General features: G+C 45.8%; 1 protein-coding gene across 3 annotated transcripts in view; it reads right to left on the bottom strand.

The window, feature by feature from the left end:
* nlrx1 (NLR family member X1) overlaps nt 1–21,480 on the bottom strand; it is a 62,488-nt gene that overhangs the window by 13,989 nt on the left and 27,019 nt on the right. For all 3 annotated transcript variants that reach the window (XM_043676489.2, XM_043676488.2, XM_043676486.2), the window contains exons 2-5: nt 15,164–15,289; nt 13,043–13,121; nt 10,902–10,993; nt 3,265–5,278 (exon numbers count right to left, since the gene is read on the bottom strand). In XM_043676489.2, the coding sequence (XP_043532424.1) occupies nt 3,265–5,278; nt 10,902–10,993; nt 13,043–13,121; nt 15,164–15,248 (2,270 nt within the window). In that variant the 5' untranslated portion in view covers nt 15,249–15,289. The remainder of the gene's footprint in view (nt 1–3,264; nt 5,279–10,901; nt 10,994–13,042; nt 13,122–15,163; nt 15,290–21,480) is intronic.

The raw sequence follows: 21,480 nt of genomic DNA, 5'->3' as shown, positions 1-21,480 counted from the left end.
AGCGAGGGATTTGACAGAGGTGGCTAATGCTAAAATGGCAAATGCTTTACTAGTTGAGTGTGTATACACACAGGCTCTAGTTCAGCTCACAAGCAGCTGATAGTAACTGTGGAAAGATTCAGTCACTTGGATAAGAATATGAGAAAAGATTGCTGTCGTATAAAGTGTGCTGAGGCAGAGCTCTGCTGCTTGTATCCTTTACCATCAGTATTTCTGTACAGCGCAGAGGGCACAGCGTTCTCTGTCTATTTAGCTCAGACACCAGCTCCCCCCCCCGCCCCCCACCCTTCCCAGCACAGACCATCCCCAATCTTTGTTTTGGGACGGTTGCTGTTGAGTTTCTGGGGGGCACTTTGACCCCCGGCCCCCGGTCTTTGTTTATCCAGAGCACAGAGGGTGGGGAGGGGTCGCAGAATCTGCCTGGGGGTTTGTTCCTGGGCAGGGTGTGGTCCTGACAGTGAGCTGTGAAGGGGGTTGTTACACTGCACTGTCTGCCCCTATCCAGGAGGGGACGGATGTGGTCTCCATTTAAGGACTCCGGGGGCTGGAGTCGGCACTATCTCTGCCCGCAACATCATTCCAATTTACCTTCAAAATCAGCCTTGAACTTTTGAATTTTGTTAACTTTTACATTGGCTTAAAATTTGTTCCAGTTTGTTCTTTTAATTTCATTGCTTGCATACACAGGAATCAAGTCTCCTCAGGGAGGGGCTGGTCCATGGAAGGGAATGGGAACCCGAACAGGGTAATGTAGATCAATCCGTGTGGAACCCGGGTCAGCTGGACATTTACCATCTTCACAGTCAGTCCAGAGAGACGGGCAGGGAATGTCAGTCTCCAGAGGGGCACTGTCTGGAATGGGCATCCAATCTGTAACACTGCCATGGAGAACAAAAGTAAGAAGAACAGCCAACTCCATGTTGTCATCTGAGAACCAAGTCATACAGCCAGGTCTGTCTAACTGGCTTGGTTTCTATTCATTTATGGCACGTAGGTGTCGCTGGCTGGGACAGCACTTATTGCCCAACCCGAACTGCTCAGAGGCAATGAAGAGACATTGCTGTGGGGCTGGAGTCACATGTGGTCCTGACTGGGTAAAGATGTTTCCTTCCCTGCAGGATATTAGTGAACCAGATGATTTCTTGTGATTACATGGTCACCATTAGACTAGTGTTGAATTCAATAAAAATCTGGAATTTAAAAATTCACCCTCTGCAATGCAGGATTTGAACCCATCCCCCTAGATGATTAGCCTGAGGCCCTGGATTACCAACCCAGTGACAACACTGACAGGCCAACACCTACCAACCTTTGTCTCAGACAGTTACCACCATCTGCTCCCCCTCAATTGCTTCCCTCTATATAATTGGCAAAGAGAAGAAAACACTACCTTGTGGTTTTCTCAAACTACCCTCACTACAGAATGTTATCACAGTACATGGACCACATTACCACAGGAGCACCAATAAATCATTGTTTCACTTGTTCATTTTAATTCTGCTGAAAGGCTTGTTTCTGTTTATGTGGTAACACTGAGGTATCTTGCAAGTGTCTCAAAATAAATGGGTGGATAAGTGCTTAGTCCTCCCTTTGCCAAACCAACATCTTGAATACCTCCTGGTGAGGACTGAACAAGAGGCAGAATTTGCTTCTCCCTGTGAGTGACTGGAGAGCTGTGTTAGAGACACACTGACCGTTACTGGTCTCATTTGGGGAAAGGATTGAAAACCAAGTGAAAGCAACTTGAGAGAACTGGCAAATGAAGCATCAGAGAGGGCTCTTGTGTTACAGTGGCAGTGTCCCTAGCTCTGGACTGAGAGAGCTGGGTTCAAGACCTACCTGCACCCAAGGTGTATAATAATATCTCTGAACGGGCTGATTGGGAAAAACAGGTTAAATTTTTTAAAAAGCAGCAGCCCTTTCAACTTGATGGTTGATTTAGCCTCCTCCCTCACCTTTGATGGTCTGCTCTCCCCTAACAGACTTTGTGTGTAAATCAATCAATTGGGAAGCACGGGGGATTTGGTCATTGTGTACATTTAAGACAAAGATAGATAGGTTTTTGATTGTCGAGAGGGTCAAGTGTTACAGGGAGAAAGCTGGAGAACGGGGTTAAGGAACTTATCAGCCAGGTTGAATGGCGGCGTCGGCTCAATGGGCCGAATGGCCTAATTTCTGCTCCTGTGTCTTATGGTCTTATGGATTTACTGATGGCAGCTAATAGATGAGTAAATACTACGGGTAATCTGGTGATGGGGAAAACAGAAAATGTTCAGCATTTCTGGATATAAAAACAAAAGCAGCATATCGAGGTGCTGGTGATGTAATGGCGATTACACTAGAATGTAGAACCCCAGGCTAATGCTTTGTGAACATGGGTTCAAGTCCCACTATGGAAGATGAAGAAATTTGAATTCCATTAGGAAAGGCTTGGCCCATATAAGTGAGCTTCAAGACTGTTGTTACAAACCCATTGGGTTCACGAATGTCCTTTAGGGAAGGAAAGTGCCATCCTTACCTGGTCTGGCCTATATGTGACTCCAGATTCACAGCAATGTGGGAAGACTCTTAACTGCCCTCTGGGTAATTAGGGATGGGCAATAAATGCTGGCCCAGCCAGCGACAACCTATAGCCCCTTCCATCTTCCTGAACCTTTGGTGGTTTACATACCCTTAATGGAAACTGCATGTAATTTCATTAATTGGAAACAGGCGATTCATTGGGGGGTGGGTAATAGTGAAAAGTCCCATAATTTGCTGGTGGGAAGAAAAAGCCATCATTTGTGAATGATAACACTCCCGGATATGGAAATAATGCAACAGTGGGAGAGGCTTTCGCAGTGCAGTGGTAATGTCCCTTCCTTTGGGCCCAAAGTCCCACCTGGTCCAGGGGTGTGTCATAACATTTCTAAGCAAAGTGATCAGAAAATATATTTTATAAAAAGTAACTGTGACAGGTGTTAAAACATCCTTTCTGCAGTGAATGAGTAGGGTCTGGAGTGCACTGCTCCTGGGAGGGTAGAGCAGACAGAATAAAGTGTGGCTTTGGAAAGAGAATTGGATTCTTACCTGAAGTGAAAATATTTGTAAGGTTACAGGAATAAGGTGGAGTGGTGGGAGCAGTCAGATGGTCTGGCAGAGAGGCAGAACAGGTACAATGAACCTCAGAACACAGAAAGAGGCCATTGACATAAACGATGGGAGATGTTGTGGGGGGGGTAGGGGTGAAGAATGAAACACATGAAAAAATGACTGAAAGCTTACTTTAAATTCTTGCAGCGGAGGAGAACTGGTCGCAGGATTTTCAAACAGTCTTCACTTAAGTTGCACAAACTAAGGTTCATCACATCAATTGGGTGGTCGGAGGTGTTCATTATCGAGGCAATCACAAAACATTTCAACGTGGTCATCTTAACTTGGGACAAAGTCAAGCTTTGGAAAGCCTTGCAGATCTCCCTTGCAAACACTTCATTCTGTAACTCATACAGGAACAACAGAAGATCCATGAGCTCAGAGGGAGGCAGCTTCTCTATGGTGACTTTGCTGAGATGTTTCTTCAAACTGTTGGATATTTCGCGCACAGTTACATTCTTTATTGTGCAGCCGAGTTTCTCCAACAGAAGCCGGTTACTCTGGGCCAGTAACCCAGCCATGAACATTGGGAAGAGTTCAAAGCATTGAGTGCTTGTTCTGTCCCCAGTTGGTGGGCTGCTCACCCCCACCTCTTTACCAAGAATGCTCTCATTTATTTGCTCTAAAACATCGTTGTTCAACTCATCGTCTTCTTTGAACATTTCAAAGACCATGGTGTTTGCAATGCCCTTCTTGCTCTTGGTGTGAATCTTTCTGAAGATCCGTGGGAAAATGTTCACAAGTCTCAGTAGCGTTATGATTCGGAATGGCACAAATTTCGATACAATGGCCAATATTGCTGTCACGTCCTCACTGGCTTTTCCAATGGTCTCAGACACCACGTTTCCCACTCGCTCCAAGACAGTCTTTTTCTCTCCCAGAACAACATACAGTGCAGCCAGATATTCCTGCATTGCGGGTACAGTGAACCTAAGGAGTGGTTCAGAGTGGTGCTGGGCAGTGGGAGACATGAAAAACCCCAACACATCTGTCTGAAAGGCAGTTAACTGATTCAACTCTTCCTCTGTCTTGGTGTGTAGTTCAAAGCAGTTCTGCAAGTCTTCTTCACTGAAGAGCATTTTCTTCTTTTCTATCCCCTCGTAGGCCAGTTTGCCAACTGTCTTGGCGATATACCGCACGATTGAGATGTTCTGCTGGCTGCTGGCATCTACAATTTGACCGCTGAAATTTAGGGTCAGGAAGCTGCTGTAGAGGCCAGTGAGGTTCTGTATGGGCATGTCAGCAGTGGTGAAATGGAGGAAGTGCAAGTTCGCACAGATGATCCAACAGTAAGACGGCAGGAAGCAGTCAGCTGTGAGCTGGCTTTGTCTCTGGAGATTCCTGTACAGCATCTTCATCAAATTCTCGCTGGCTGCATCATAGGGAGACAGGTTCAGTCGCATCCTGAAGTACAGGTGCTGCTGCTCCACATCAGTGAAGCCGCAGATACGGACATACCTGTCCACGTACCTGCTCGGGACTGAGTCCACAGCCGAGGGCCGGGTAGTGACGAGGATGTTGGCATCTGGGATCAGGTAATTTCGGAGCAGGTTGACCAGCAGGCTGCTGGGAGGCAGAGGCTCGTTCGGATCATTGCACAGCTCAGTCTTCGAGAGACGAAAGTCAAGTTTAAGCTGCTCCAGGTCAGAGAAAACCAAAAGCACTTTCCCAAGTTTCCCAGACCAAATCTGAGGCAAAATGGACCTCAGCTGGGTGTACTTGCGAACGATTAATTTATTCATGGATGTAGATTGATTCTGCGAGGACAGATCTTCACAGGAGAAGGGCAGGATTATGTCGAACTGATCAAGTCGCCCGTCACACCAATCCAAGACCAGTTTATTAACCACCGTGCTCTTGCCCATTCCCACCATGCCATACAGAAGCACATTCTTTGCTGGAGCAGATGTATCAGAAAGGGAGGCAAACATCTGATTAGCCTTGAGCACCCGGGATTTCTCAGGTTCAATGTGACTGTAGACGCCCAATCTTGATGTGAGCTCCCTGTTCTCTTTGGGGGAACTTTCAGCAATGACAGGATCAATATGCCAGTTATCCATCGAGAATGAACCAAACCTCATCTCCTCATTGGGCATGTGACTGAACCAATCCCGCAGTCTCTTCCGATGTTGCTCAATAGAGTCAACTAGAAAGTGAAAGGAAACTGGATTGGTGACACCGCGATAAGCACCTACTACAGACGGAAACCATCGTGGTTCAATGCACCAGCAGAAGGACGGAATAAAAAGCAAATTCCACTTCTGTAGCAGCTTTCTGAAGCTCAGGACATCCCAAAGCAATTTCCAACCAATCTGAACTTTAATTTTTGCTGAAATGTAGGGGCTTGGCTGTCAATTTGGACACAGCAAACTCCCACAAAAGTAAAAATAATTGACAATCCATGTTAGTGATATTGCTCAAGGGACTAACTTTAATTAATGTTCATTAACTTCCAGGGTAATTTTACACCTACACCATCTACTCTGGTAAAATCCTCATCCAATTTGCTCTCTCCTGATAATAGGTTCTCAAGGTGGCACACAATACCTAACTGTCGTCTAACTTCATCATCAGCCCTCACCGTCTGCGATTTCCTTACAAGTTTACAGTGCCTCTCTAACTCTAACCCCTTCCAGGTCCACCTCCTCAACTCATCAACAAGAGACCAGGTTGTCCCAATTGATATTCTCTCAAATCTGCAAGAACAGGAAATAATCTTGTTGAAGCCTGTAAAATTCTTAAAAAGTTTAATGGGACAGATGCTGTCAGGAAGGTGCCTCTGGCTGGGGCGTCTACAGCGCAAGGTCACTGTCTCAGATGGAGGAGTTAACTGTTTGGGATTGAGATGGGCTGAGTTATTTTCTCACTTGGAGAATTGAGCTTTCTATTAGAGTTGAAGTGGGAGATGGCAAGGGGCAGGGTGACACTAAGCACTCGGACACACAAGATGGCCGCTGAGCAATAAGTTGGCCACTTGACCCACAAGTGGGCGGCACGGTGGCACAGTGGTTAGCACTGCTGCCTCACAGCGCCGGAGACCCGGGTTCAATTCCCACCTTAGGCAACTGACTGTGTGGAGTTTGCATGTTCTCCCAGTGTCTGCGTGGTTTTCCTCCGGGTGCTCCGGTTTCCTCCCACAGTCCAAAGATGTGCAAGTTAGGTGAATTGGCCATACTAAATTGCCCGTAGTGTTAGGTAAGGGGTGGGTTGCGCTTCGGCGGGTCGGTGTGGACTTGTTGGGCCGAAGGGCCAGTTTCCACACTGTAATGTAATCTAATCTAATCTAATCTAAGATGGCCACCGGACCACAATATGCAGAGAGACAGCAGAGCAAACACAAATACTGCCTGGGGCCACCAGAATGCCAACACAATGCACTCACCATCTAGCTGATTACTGTAAGGTGGGTGGGGGAGAGAACACATGTGAGTAACCTACACTGCCTGAAGTGTCTGGGTTGAGCCAACACCTTTAATAGAAATGTTAACAGTTTGATATGGACTCAATACAAAGTGCTAATAGCCAGAGCTGCAGTGGTTGTCCTTGTCAGGAAGAGCGATTAGAGCCCATTACTACACCAATAGACTTCCGCAGTCCAATGAAACTGACAATGACTGCTCTGAAATTAACAAAGGCTGCGATGGAACTGACAATGACTGCATTGAAACTATCAACGATTCTGCAATGATTACAATAAACAAACTATGTTACAGAGACAAGAACCTCATCACTGACCTATTACATCACAAATTGTATAAAAGTATCTTGACACATGCTCCAGGTGGAGAGAAGACTCACAGCTGCCCACTGTGTTGTTGGTGTCTCTCTCTCCCCAGAGCTCCAGTATTTCCTTGTGCAATAAACTCTGACCCCGAGGCTGGTGATTTTCCCCACAACAGAGTCATAGAGATGTACAGCACAGAAACAGACCCTTCGGTCCAACTCATTCATGCTAACCAGATATCCCAACCCAAGCTAGTCCCACCTGTCAGCACCCGGCCCATATCCCTCCAAACCCTTCCTATTCATATACCCATGCAAATGCCTTTTAAATGCTGTAATTGTACCAGCCTCCACCACTTCCTCTGGCAGCTCATTCCATACACATACCACCCTCTGCATGAAAAAGTTGCCCCTTAGGTCTCTTTTATACCTTTCCCCTCTCACCTTAAGCCTATGCCCTCTAGTTCTGGACTCTCCCACTCCAGGGAAAAGACGATGTCTATTTGTCCTATCCATGCCCCTCATGATTGTATACCTCTATCAGGTCACCCCTCAGCCTCTGATGGTTCAGGGAAAACAGCCCCAGCCTATTCAACTTCTCCCTATAGCTCAAATCCTCCAACCCTGGCAACATCCTGTACATATTTTCTGAACCCTTTCAAGTTTCACAACATCCTGCTGATAGGAATGTAAATGATCCATTATTGACTATACTTAAGTCTGAGATTGATAAATGTTTAGATGGAATAAAGGTCATGTGGGAAGGAGGAGATGAGATGGATGATCAGCCACGATGGAAGGGCTGGATGGCTGATAATGAAATAAAATATTGAACACTTGACATGAGCTAAAATAGATATATTTCTGTATCTATATAGGCTAAACCATATAGAAGAATACAGCGCAGTACAGGCCCTTTGGCCCTCGATGTTAAATGTCACTCAAGAATCTATGCATTCTATAAGTTTCTCGTTACAAAAGAAATGTGAAGCAGCAAATGTCATACAGCTTGAATACCGAAACCCAATTCTACACCAAATTATTGTTATTTTAGAAAAGGTTTACATATGGAGTCACTTCAACATTTTAGCAGCAACAGTATGTCTGCTTTACCCAAGATAAAAATCACACGACACCAGATTATAGTCCAAGAGGTTTATTTGGAAGCACTAGCTTTGTCAACCACCTAATGAAGGAGCAGTGCTCTGAAAGCTACTGCTTCAAAATAAACCTGTTGGATTATAACCTGGTGTTGTGAGATTTTTAATTTTGTCCACCCCAGTCCAACACCAGCTCCTCTACATCATTACCCAAGATAGACTTTCAGAAATCAGAATTACATATTTTTCATACAACTCTGCCAGGGGTACAACTATGGTAAAAGTAGCACTATTGGACAGTGTAGTAACAAACATTCCAGTGTTCGACACTCTGAAAGGTTCCATACATCATTCTAACAAGAAGAGACCAACTTCTATATTGTTCTTTACTGCTTCATCGAAGTTCAGGTGTGGAGATGTTCCCCAATGATTGTACAATGTTCAGCACCATTCATTACTCCTCTGATACTGAAGCATTCCATTAATGAATGCAACAAGATCTGAACAACATCCAGGACACTGAATGCCATTTACAAGTTTGCTCATGACACCACCATAGTCGGTCGAATCTCCGACAGCAACGAAACTGACTACAGACGGGAGGTGGGAGACCTGGAAGAATGGTGCACTGAGAACAACCCAGCTCTCAATGCTGGCAAAACCAAGGTACTCATTGTTGACTTTCAGTGGGATGTTACTCATGCCCCCTACACATTAACAGCACAGGGGTGGAACGAGTGGAGAGTGTCAAGCTCCTGGGAGTGGTCATCAACAAGAAGCTTTCTTGGACTCTTCATGTGGATGCACTGGTTACAAAGGCCCAACAACGTCCTCAGGCATCTGAGGAAATTTGGTATGATGGTGAAAACCCTTGCCAACTTTTATAGGTGTACCATTGAGAGTATTCTGTCTGGATGTATCATTCCCTGGTATGGTAACTGTACCATTCAAGATTGGATACAGAGAATGGTAAACTCGGCCCGGACAGTCACAAAGGCCAACCTCCCATCTGTCGAATCCACGTACCACTATCAAGGAAAGACCGCCAGCATTCTCCAAGATCCATCCCACCCGGGGAATGTTTTTCTACAACCTCTACCATCGGGGAGAAGGTACAGAAGCCTGAACACATGCACCAGCCGGTTTCGGAACAGTTTCTACTCTACTGTTGTTAGAATACTGAATGGACTCAGAAACTCTTATCATTCGCCTGTACCTGAGTTTTTGTTTTTGCTGTTTACCTATTATTTACTATCTATGCTACTTAACTCTGTGATCTGCCTGTATTGCTCACAAGACAAAGCTTTTCACTGTGCCTCAGTTCACGTGACAATAAATTCAATTCAATTCAACTCAGGATTGGGTTGAAAATTGGCAAGTAACATTCACATCACTCAAATGCCAGACATTAACTATTTCCAATAAGAGATAATCTAACCACCATCCCTTGACATTTAAAGGTATTGCCATCACTGAATCCCCCACTATCAACATCCTGGGGGTTACCAGTGACCAGTAACTCAGCTGGATTCACCATATAAATACAATGGCTACAAGAGCAGGTTGGAGGGTGGGAATATGTGGCAAATAACTTGTTTCCTGATTTCCCAGAACCTGTCCACTATCTAAAAGGCACAAGCCAGGAGTGTGATGGAATACTCCCCTCTTGTCTGGATGAGTTCAGTTCCAACAACACTCATGAAGCTTGATACCATCTAGACAAAGCAGCTGACTTGATCAGCAGCACATCCACAGGCATCCAGTCCCATTGCCATTCTTTCACTGTCGCTGAGTCAAATTCCTGGCATTCCCTCCCTAAGGGTATTGCAGGTTTACCTGCAGCAGTTCTAAGGAGGCAGTTCACCACCACCTTCTAAAGGGGCAATTAGGGACGGGTAATAAATGCTGGCCAGCCAATGATGCCCATGTCCCACAAGTGACTATAAAACACTCAAGCCATTGTCACCTCCTATAAAACATTCCTGTTCTCATGTTACAAGCAGCAGTGAGCATACCACCCCATTACCCAAACAACAAATCCCCTTGCTAAACCTTTTCACTGCTCTCACTGTTGGTGAGATGCCTTCAATCCTCATTGTTCAAGAAAGCTTTTGCTCACCATGTTCAATATGCCTTTATGCAGATGCTTGTCAGTTTCTGTCTTTAGGCTTGTATGAAGTGCTTGAGAATGTTTTATGACATTAAAGGTGCTCTAACAATGCAAGTTGTTGTTGTAGTATGAGTTAAAGAGTCTCTTACAAGGGTTATGTCAGGCCATTCTTGATCGTGTAAAGTTTCAGCAATGTAACCAATATTAACTTCTTATGATGGAATCTTCAAATATATCTCAAGTATTAAGACCATAAGACATAGGAGTGGAAGTAAGGCCATTCGGCCCATCGAGTCCACTCCGCCATTCAATCATGGCTGATGCGCATTTCAGCTCCACTTACCAGCGTTCTCCCCGTAGCCCTTAATTCCTCTAGACAACAAGAATCTATCAATCTCGGCCTTGAAGACATTTAGCGTCCCGGCTTCCACTGCGCTCCGTGGCAATGAATTCCACAGGCCCACCACTCTCTGGCTGAAGAAATGTCTCCGCATTTCTGTTCTGAAATGACCCCCTCTAATTCTAAGGCTGTGTCCACGGGTCCTAGTCTCCTCGTCTAACGGAAACAATTTCCTAGCATCCACCTTTTCCAAGCCATGTATTATTTTGTACGTCTCTATTAAGTCTCCCCTTAATCTTCTAAACTCCAACGAATACAATCCCAGTATCCTCAGCCGTTCCTCATATGTTAGACAATATTACATATTGCCATAGGTGAGGAAGGCAGAGGGGTGTCAGTCAGTGTGCGGGTGACACACAGACCATGCATGGTCTGTTGTTCGTATTAGGTTCAGCTCTTTCACAGAATGGGACACTTGCAGCCTGGATTCTCCTACCTTGAGTAGCGCCAGTGCTCAGCGACCTGCTGTGCTGAACCCTGTACTGAGGACACTGCAAGAAACCAGGCCTCCCGAAGCGACAAAGACTCCTGGAAGAAAGAAGAAAGTAAAAGGATGATTACTTTTCTTTTGAAAATGATACTATTGAGAAATAGCTGCTTCATCATGAAGCATCAGACAGTTCCTGAGTGGAGGGCTTTGGAGATATTTCCGAGTGTGTGCACTTGCTCAGTACACCAGCTTTCAGGCCAAAGTGTGACAGGGTGGATGGGAGCTTTAACTGAACAGGAATGAGCCTACACACTTGTTAAATTAAACTTTCAGGGTCACTGAGGTTGTTTGGTCATAATTAAGACTTACCACATGGTTGAACATTCACACACACCTGAATGCACAATCTCTAACATTCCCTCCTGTACTGAGGAAGTAAATAATGGCCCTGTACATGCTATTACATGGTTTCCAATGCCATGTCCATCCCACAATAGTGACTACACTTCAATAGTGCTCTATTAGTTAAACAGCTCTGGGAAGTTCTGAGGTCATGAAAAGGTGCTACCAAAATGCAGGATTTTCTTTCCCTTTCCTCCCACAGGCAGTGTCAATTTGTAATTAAGTCCTTTATAAAAGAGACTTATGATTTAATTAGACTGAACATGGAAATGGAATTGTCTGCCACGGAGGTTACTGAGAGAGAGACAGAGGTTAACATCTGTTCAATGGAGTTTAATAGGCAGGAGGTGGCCGAGTGGTACTATTACTGACTGCTAATCCAGGGACCCAAGTCATATTTTTTTTAGATTAGATTAGATTACCTACAGTGTGGAAACAGGCCCTTCGGCCCAACAAGTCCACACCGAACCGCCGAAGCGTAACCCACCCAGACCCATTCTCCTACATTTACCCCTTACCTAACACTACGGGCAATTTAGCGTGGCCAATTCACCTAACCTGCACATTTTTGGATTGTGGGAGGAAACCGGAGCACCCGGAGGAAACCCACGCAGTCACGGGGAGAATGTGCAAACTCCACACAGTCAGTCGCCTGAGGCGGGAATTGAACCCGGGTCTCTGGCGCTGTGAGGCTGCAGTGCTAACCACTGTGCCACCGTGCCGCCCACAAATATTCTCAGGAGCTGAGTTTGAATCCTGCAATGGCAGGTGGTGGAATTTGAATTCAATCAATAAAAGAAATCTGTAATTATGAATCTAATGGTGACCATGAATCTATTGTCAATTGTTGGAAAAACCCATCTGGATCACTAATCTTCTTCAGAGAAGGAAACTGCCATCCTTATCTGGTCTAACCTACAAACCACCTCAGACCCACAGCGATGTGGCTGACTCTTAATCACCCTCTGGGCAGTTAGGGATGGGTCATAAATGCTGTGAACGAATATAAAAAAATCTGGGAGATAAAGATTGAACCTTAGCATCACTCAGAGTGACATCGAGAAAAGGCAACGATTGTCTTTGTCAGAGATTGTGGCTGAAACACCGTCCACAGCCAGGTTTGAAACTGGGAATCACTTGTTGCTTTCAGGAGCTTAAAATTAATCATATCCATTGCCTCAAACGGAGACACCTTCAAAACATCTGCTCAGTGCTATTACTGCCTAGTTTAAATGCAGCACAATGGTTCGGTTCTCACTGCTGCCGCATAGCGCCAGGGACCCAGATTCGATTCCACCCTTAGGCAACGACATGTGGAGTTTGCAAGTTCTCCCCTGTGGCAAAAGTGAGGACTGCAGATGCTGGAAACCAGAGTTTAGATCAGAGTGGTGCTGGAAAAGTACAGCAGGTCAGGCAGCATCCGAGGAGCAGGAAAATCGACGTTTCGGGCAAAAGCCCTTCATCAGGATTTGTGTCTGTGCGGGTTTCCTCTCACAAAGATGGGTACATTTGGTGGATGGGCCAGGCTGAATTGCCCAAATATCTAGGGATGTACATTCAGGTGGATTAGCCCTGGAAAATGTGGGCTTATTAGAACAGGGTAGGTCTAGGTGGGATGGGCTTCGGAGGTCGGTGCAGACTCAATGGGCCGAATTGCCTGTTTCTATGCTGTAGGGATTCTGTGATTTCAAAGCTGAGAGGAGGAGGAGGAGGGGGCAGGTGATCCAGTCTGTTCTCACTTGTACCTGGTCATCAGCCTGATCAGCTGCTTCGAGTTCCTGGCCCGGAAACACTGAACTCCAGCAGATCCCGTGTTCCTGACTCCTGAGGGAAAAAAAAAATCAAATAAGATGGAACCTTTCCCTTCTATCACCTGGCTATCAGAAACACAAAGTCGAAAATACTTTGAGAGGCAAATATAAAGTTTACAGCAAGTTTTTAAAACAATTTCTAAGAGAATGGGCTGATCCATCACTGCTCCTTTAAGGTATGTTATATTCCTTCCCATTACTACCAGTCCTTCTGTGCTTCCCCTCTGCTGCCTTCCACTCAATACTTCGGACTCAACACTGAATTTGTATCACAATGTTAATGCTCTGTGTGAGTCACACCATTCTGCCTCCTGGTAATGGCATCTCCCTCGTGTTTATCCAGCCTAATTGAAATACTGCTGTGCTATTCAGCTCAACCACAGAGTTTCACTCTCCAGGTGAAGAGGTTACTCTGAAATTTCCCAATGGATTTATTAGTGATTGGCATGTTTTTGTGGTCCTTTGTGTTTTAGACAGCTCCACAAGCAGAAATATTTGCTCCACATTTACCCCCTCAACACCCACAAACTAAAGTGCAAGTTGCAATATCTCAGACTGAGATACCAATAGTCAGACTACTTCAAAGCAGAAAGCAAAACAAAATGTTGCAGGTGTCAGAATTCCAAAAATAAAAATGGGAAATGCTGAGCAGTTCTGACAGTGTCTGTAGAGAGACACAGAAGCAGAGTTAATATAGGGTCAACAGCAGCTGAAGAAGTAGCACTTTACCTTTAACTGCAGTTCCCTATATAACTCAGAATCAGGTTCTACAGTTTCAGATTATAACCTCTTCATTTTGACTGTTTTAGCCTTTATTCATTCAGGGTCTGCTCTCCAGCCATTCACACCCAATCTGGCTACACCTTACGTTATCCATAGCCCCAAAAATTCCTGCCCTCCCCACCCTGCCACAGATGTTCTTGTTGTTACTTCTTCCCTCACATCCCACCCTCCTTCCTTCACTTGCTCAAAACCTGTTGTGTTTCTACCTTTCCTCAGTTTTTAACAAAGGGTGACCATCCCGTCAGCACCCAAACCATTAACTCGGTTTTCAATGAATTGGAAGCAGTTTCCTCTTTGTCTGTTGAGAACTGGATGTGAATTTCTTCAAATATTCACCATCTTTGTATCTGTCGGTTGGTATCCACTTTCCCAGGACCCCACAGGTCATAGAGTCATAGAGATGTACAGCATGGAAACAGACCCTTCGGTCCAACCCCTCCATGCTGACCAGATATCCCAACCCAATCTAGTTCACCCTTCATCACCCGGCCAATATCCCTCCAAACCCTTCCTATTCATATACCCATCCAAATGCCTCTTAAATGTTGCAGGTGTACCAGCCTCCTAATGGGTCAGTGTCCCATGTTTAAGGTAGTCATTGAGGAAACAGCTGCTGATCTACACTGTAGTTAGAGGAAGGGACTGAATGTATGGTCAGAAAGGAAGGTTTTTGGGAGGTTTCTGAAGGTGGAGAGTCAGGTTTGGATGGGGCAGGGGTCAGAAATCTTCAGTCCCATGGAGATCTGGTAGCTGGAGATACATGAGGTCTGCGTTTAAGTGTTGACAAGTGTGAAGGGGTTGGGAGTAGTTGGGCGCAAGATTGGAGAAGATTGCAAAACGATGTCATGGAGAGACATGGGAAGAAGGAGGCAGATTATCAATGTGTGGGGCCATTAGGAATCCACACAAGGCCAATGGGAGTGACTGGTTGGGGGGTGGGGGGGGGGGGGGGGGGGGGGGAGGGTGAGGGGAAGACAAGGCTTATGGGAGGACAGAATGTGAGCTGCAGACGTTTGAACAAACGACAGACGACACCAGGTGCAGCTTAGGAATGTTGGATGTTGGAGAGTTGAACACAGGGATGCTGGAGGTGGGCTTGGGGAGGAATCCAAACATTGTTATCCAGATCCTGAAAAGAGATGTAATTGTTTTAGCATAAAGCATTCTGTAGTGGAATTTCAGTGTTCTGTTGCAACACAAGACTCCAATCTGCTGCAAGACACTAAAGGAACATGATTAAAGTTAGATGGGACCCAATGTTTTAGTACCTACCTGGGAGGGGGACAACGATGCTGGAGGGCTTGTATTCTATTAAAGTCCATTTTAATCTGATCAGTAAATTCTTCCGGCACTGCATTTTGGCATAGCAAGATACCCGTGTTCAGAATCCCCCAACACCTGAAAGACATACCGAACATTCAGAACTTTATGCACAAGTTAAATGGCCCAGTGACTAAACACAGTGCAGACAGGTTCAAGACAATTTTCATGATAAATAGCTGCGTTGCCATCTGCAAACATCCAGAGGTTATGAAAGGCTTCTTTCTGTCACTGTTCAGTGATCCCTGATGGAAAATTCAGGCAAAACTGACTGTCTCCAAAATGCACTGGCTTCAATCACAACTCACGCAACAGCAGCCACATGGTAACACATGGGAGGCTGGTGAGGAATTACAGTGTGTGTCAGGCAGTATGTACAAGGGAATAAGATAAATAAACACATCCCTTGCACCTTCCAGAAAACAGCTTCGCTGCGTTGTGCCATTACGTGATCACAATTAAATATTCAACAACTGCTTTGTTTGAACTTCAAAGAAACAATGAGCAACTTGAAACTTGTTTCTGAGGCTACACCTGGAGTACAGTTTTGGTCCTTGCATTTAAGAATGGATATACAGGGGCAGCACACTGGCTCAGTCAGTGGTTAACACTGCTGCCTCACGGCGCCAGAGACCCAGGTTCGATTCCAGCCTCGGGCAACTGACTGTGTGGAGTTTGCACATTCTCCCTGTGTCTGTGTGGGTTTCCTCTGGGTGCTGTGGTTCCCTCCCACAGTTCAAAGGTGTGCAGGTTAGGATGGATTGGCTGTGCTAAATTGCCCCTAGTGTTCAGGGAGGTGGATTAGCCATGAGAAATACAGAGCTACAGGATTGGGTGGGATGCTCTTCAGAGGGTCAGTATGGACTCAATGAGCTGAATGGCCTGCTTCCACAATGTAGGGATTCTGTGTGGTTCAAAAGAGATTCACAAGGCTGATTCCTGGGATAGAAGGGTTGATTTATCAAGAACAGGTTAGGCCTTTATACATCAGAGGTTAGAAGAATGAGGGGCCATTTTACTGAAATGTACAAGACTCAGAGGGACCTTAGCAGGGTACGTGTTGAGATGACCGTTTCACTAGTCAGAGAATCTCAAACTAGGGGATAGTTCATGAATAAGGGGACACTTTCTTTTAATTTAAACTATTTTTCTAATCAACCCGCAGGGAGATGTTATTACATACCATCTGACGTGACCCTGTGTCTCCTAGCTGAGGGATAGGGACAGAATCACTGCAGCACAACTGCCCCTCATTGAAGACGGAAATGTGATGCTCAGATTTGTGGAAGCTCAGTCACTGGAAGTATTTAAAGCAAAGGAAGGTCAGAGTTTGGAAATTCTCAGAGGAGCTAGCACAGGAGTTGATGCCTGTGGCAGATCAGCCATTGTTTTATTGAAGGGGGCCAGACTGGATGGGCCAAACAGCCTCCTCCTGCTTCTATTTCTTATGATGTTATGTTCTTCTTACAATACAATGCCTGACGTTGCATGGAACATTGAGGAGACATTGCAAGTATTTTCGGAACAAACATTACTGTCAGCAACTCTCACCATGGTGATACCACGAGTGCATCAAATTTCAATCAAGACACAACATTCCCCAACCTCATATGACTCAGAATCTGCATCAGCACGTTCAGGCAAGCAGAGGTTTGAAGGTGCCAATGCTACGTTCTTGGAAGTCATTTTACCGCACCACAAGTTTGAACAATTCACTGGCAATTCCACTTCAATTATCATCTCGGGTGGTGCTCGGTGGCTTATCAAGTCCAGAGCTCAGGCCAGCAAGTGGGGCCTATTCTTCAGGCACAGCAATAGGTAAGGTCACCAGTGGTGAAGCAAATCCAACCAGGGATGCTGAAGAGGCCAGAGTTGGAGGAACACAGATATCTTCAGCAAGGGACTTTACCCCTTGATGCAGGGACCCATGACCGGGGGGGGCATAGATTTAAGGGAAGGGGCAGGACAATCAGAGAGGATGTGAGGAAAATTGCTTTCACCCAGTATTTAGATGTAAACTAGCGATGCCAAGACATACAAGACTATGAACTAAGTGCTGGAAAATGGGATCAGGAGAGAGAGGTTGGTGTTTTGACTGGCACAGACTCAATGGGCTGAAGGGACTTTTCCTGATCTCCATGACTCGGTGATCTCAAGCGGGTTGAAGGGTTGGAGCAGGTTTAAAAGGGAGGGAGGGGAAAGGCCTTGGACAGAACTGGAAAACAGTGAGAACGTCAATGTCTGGTTAAACCAGGAGCCTGTATAGGGCACTGGTGAGGCCGCACCAGGAGTACTGTGTATAGGGCATTGGTGAGGCCGCACCAGGAGTACTGTGTACAGTTTTGGTGTCCTTATTGGAAAAGGACGCACCGGCACCACAGAGGGTGCAGAGGAGGTTCACCAGGTTGATTCTGGAGATGGCTTATGGGGAGAGATTGAGTAGACTGGGACTATACTCATTGGAATTTAGAAGAATGACAGGGAATTCTTATGGAAATGTTTAAAATTATAAAGGAATAGATAAGGTAGAAGCAGGGAGGTTGTTTCCACTGGCACGTTAAGCTAGAACTAGGGGACATAGCCTAGGGGAGCAGGGAGGTTGTTTCCACTGGCACGTTAAGCTAGAACTAGGGGACATAGCCTAGGGGAGCAATTTTAGGATTGAGTTGAGGAGGAACCCAAAGGGTTGTGAATCTGTGGAATTCCCTGCCCAGTGAAACAGCTGAGACTTCCCCGTTGAATGTTTTTAAGGCAAAGATAGATAGATTTTTGAACGGTGAGTAAGTGGAGCAGTGGGCAAGTGGAGTTGAGTCATGGAGATTAGCCATGATCTATTGAATGGTGGAGCAGGCTTGATGGGCCTACTCCTGCTCCTGGTTCTTAGGCGCGTGGAATGCACTGCCAGTGGTGGTAGTAGAGTCAGATACACGAGAGACATTTAAGCAATTCTTGGATAGGCACATGGGTGACAATAAAATGAAGTGGAGTTGGCTTATGGGGAGAGATTGAGTAGACTGGGACTATACTCAGTAGACTGGGACTATATAGGTTAGTTTGATCTTAGAGTAGCATAAAAGGTCGGGACAACAGTGAGGGATGAAGGGCCTGTACTGTGCTGCTCTGTTCTTATGTTCTATGCTGTCAGCAAATACAGGAGCACTGAGTGAATGGAGAGAGTGAGGATATGAACAGCATAATAGGGGCTGTTGTGGTATAGCAGTAGGTTCCCTACCTCTCAGCCAGGAGGCCCACTTTCAAGTCCCAGCTGTGCCAGAGGTGTGTCATAACATCCCAGAACAGGTTAATTCAGAACCTCTCCTGGATGAACGCATATCTTTGGGGGTTGGAAGATGGAATGTTGCCTGCTCCACTGAAGGTTTTAAACTGACTTATCAGCTAAAAGTGTAAACAGGGAAGTCTTGTGTACAGATAAAGTTCACGACCCCCCCACTGCAAGCACTGGCCTCTTTAAATACAAGTTTCAAATCAGAGATGATAGCCTCAGATGTGGCCACAAAATGTGCTCAGACTGAAAGCAAGCTAAGCAAATAATAAACCCCATTAAATCTTGGAGGCATCTACAAACAAAATATTGCCAGCCAAGAACAAAAAGCTAGTCTTCAACACCAAAGGCTAGTAATCCCCTGCCAAGTCTAGACTTGTGTGGGGCCCTTTGATGGCAAACGCTGGAGCTAGAAGAGTAAATAAGAGCAGCTTGATGTGGACTGCCAAAGGATCAGGGAGGAGACTGGTTTCACTGGGAGAAAGCTATTCAAACATTTCTGTCAATCAGTCAATGGAATCATAATTTGGAGATGCTGGGGTTGGACTGGGGTGTACAAAGTTAAAAATCACACAACACCAGGTTATAGTCCAACAGGTTTAATTGGAAGCACTAGCTTTCGGAGCAACGCTCCTTCATCAGGTGATTGTGGAGGACACAATTGTAAGGCACAGAATTTATAGCAAAAATTTACAGTGTGATGTAACTGAAATTATACATTGAAAAATACCTTGACTGTCTGTTGAGTTTTTCATCTGTTCGAATACTATGGAGAGAAGTGAAACTATGTATAATTTCTGTTACATCACACTGTAAATTTTTGCTATAAATTCTGTGTGTTAGGATTGAGCCCTCCACTACCACCTGATGAAGTACCGTCGCTCCGAAAGCTAGTGTGCTTCAAATTAAACCTGTTGGACCATAACCTGGTGTTGTGTGATTTTTAACTTTATCAATGGAATCAGGAAGCTTCGTTAAGATTGATGGGTCTTTAAGACTTTAAGTTTTTGTTGAGAATATTTAAAATGATCTTTGTAACAAAAATCAGAAAATGTAACTTTCTATCATGATGAGAAGGATTTCAGAAATTCCAAAAAGATTCACGGGTATCTCTGCAAACATTCCAAAACCAAGTGAGATGAAGTTTAAGATGGTTAGTCCAGAGATTGCAATCAATGTATCGGCTGAATTTTATTTGCGGGAATGTTGCTCACCATTAAAAAATAAGTATTTTGTCATTCTATCTCCTTGTTTGATAACAGCAGAGTGTGTGGTTCATTTGCACTGATTAGGTGGTTAAAAGCATGACCCCAAGTCTCTGGTCAATTGCTTTTATCTCTCTATATCTCTGCACTGTTCCAATGTAACTCAGGAAACAGCATGTCAACAAGCCAAGCACCTCACAGACCTCTGGGCTCAACATTGTCGAGACCAACTTGACATTTTTGTCCAATGCCAGCGTTTTCTGTTGGGCATCATAGTAACCAGTGACCTCCTTAGTACTCATCTTTTGTTTCTTTAATTCTCCCATTGCCATCTCCCTTCGTCTGGTACCATCATCGCTCCTGTTTTGCTGAGTCACCCTAACCTCTCACAATCGTCCTCTTTTGTTCTTTTCCTGTCCCTTCTCACACTTACTTAAAAACTGGTCAACTCCAACATCCTCTGGTTCTCTGATGAAAACCCTTCATTGATCTGAAGGGTTAACTCTATCTTTCCCTCCACAAGATATGCCATTTGCCGAGTCCGTCAGGAAGGATGCGAGCCCTGAGAGGGGTGATTATTCCTGGCAGCGGGGCCTACAGGTTAAGGCTTCCCTGTACATGGATGACATCGCCATTTTCTGCTCAGATCTGCTGTCCGTGCACAGACTCATGTGCATATAGGACCAGTTTGAATGGGCCTCAGGGGTCAAGGTAAATCGAGGCAAGAGCGAGGAACTGGGCCGACCAATCCTTCATCCCCTTCAGCGTCAGGATTTGGTATTTGGTTCGGGGGGGGCTGGGGCGTGCGCCAAGTCTTGGGAGGAGTGTATCAGGAAAGTGAGGCAGAAACTGGGCAGATGGAAGCTACGGTTGCTCTCCATTGCGGGAAAACACCTGGTCATCAGGTGTGAGGCACGGTCAGTGTTGTTATACATGGCATAGGTCTGGTCTATTCCCAGAACCTGAGCCTTTGCAGTCACCCAGGCCATCTTCCATTTTATACGGAGATCAAAGATGGACCGGGTCCAAAGGGACTCGATGTTTAAAGATCTGGGCAATGGGGGAAAAAGCACACCCAATGTCACCCTCACCCTGATGGCCACCTTTGTGTGTGGCTACATCAAGCTGAGCGTGGATCCCCGGTACGCAAACACCAAGTGTCACTACGTACTGAGGTTCTACCTGTCCCCGGTGTTGCGAAGGATGGGCCTGGCCTCGCTGCCGCAGAACGCTCCGAGTAGTTGGACCATTCCGCATCACCGGTCCTTCATGGAGAAGTTTATGAAGAAAAACACCTTTGACCACAAGTCCATCAGGAAGTGGTCAGCACGTAATGTCCTTAAGACCTTTTGGGAAAAGGAGAGGGTGGATTCTGTCGAGCCGTTCCCTGGGCAGACTGTCATCGCCAGAACTTTCCAACAAACACCAAGGCATGGCTTGGCTGGTGGTGAGAAGGGCTCTGCCTGTGAGATCCTTTATGCACGCCCGGACTCTCAGCCGCACCGCACGCTGCCCTTGAAGCGGTTGCGGGGGGGACGAGACTGTCACACACCTCCTTCTGGAATGTGCCTACGCAGAGGAAGTCTGGAGAGGAATGCAGTGGTGTTTGTCGAGGTTCGTCCCGAGCAGCGCTGTGACGCGGGACTCCGTGCTCTACGGCCTGTTTCCCGGGATGCAGGCTGAGACGAACATCAACTGTGCCTGGAGGATCATCAACTCGGTGAAGGATGCTCTCTGGGTGGTCCGAAACCTGTTGATCTTCCAGCTGAAGGAGTTGACCC

Source organism: Chiloscyllium plagiosum, unplaced genomic scaffold (genome assembly GCF_037043375.1).
Source record: "Chiloscyllium plagiosum isolate Xiang-an unplaced genomic scaffold, Cpla_swu_hap1 HiC_scaffold_29, whole genome shotgun sequence".
NCBI lineage: Eukaryota > Metazoa > Chordata > Chondrichthyes > Orectolobiformes > Hemiscylliidae > Chiloscyllium > Chiloscyllium plagiosum.
Note: the sequence above shows the minus strand (reverse complement) of the source record. Positions and strands in the feature narration are given on the sequence as shown.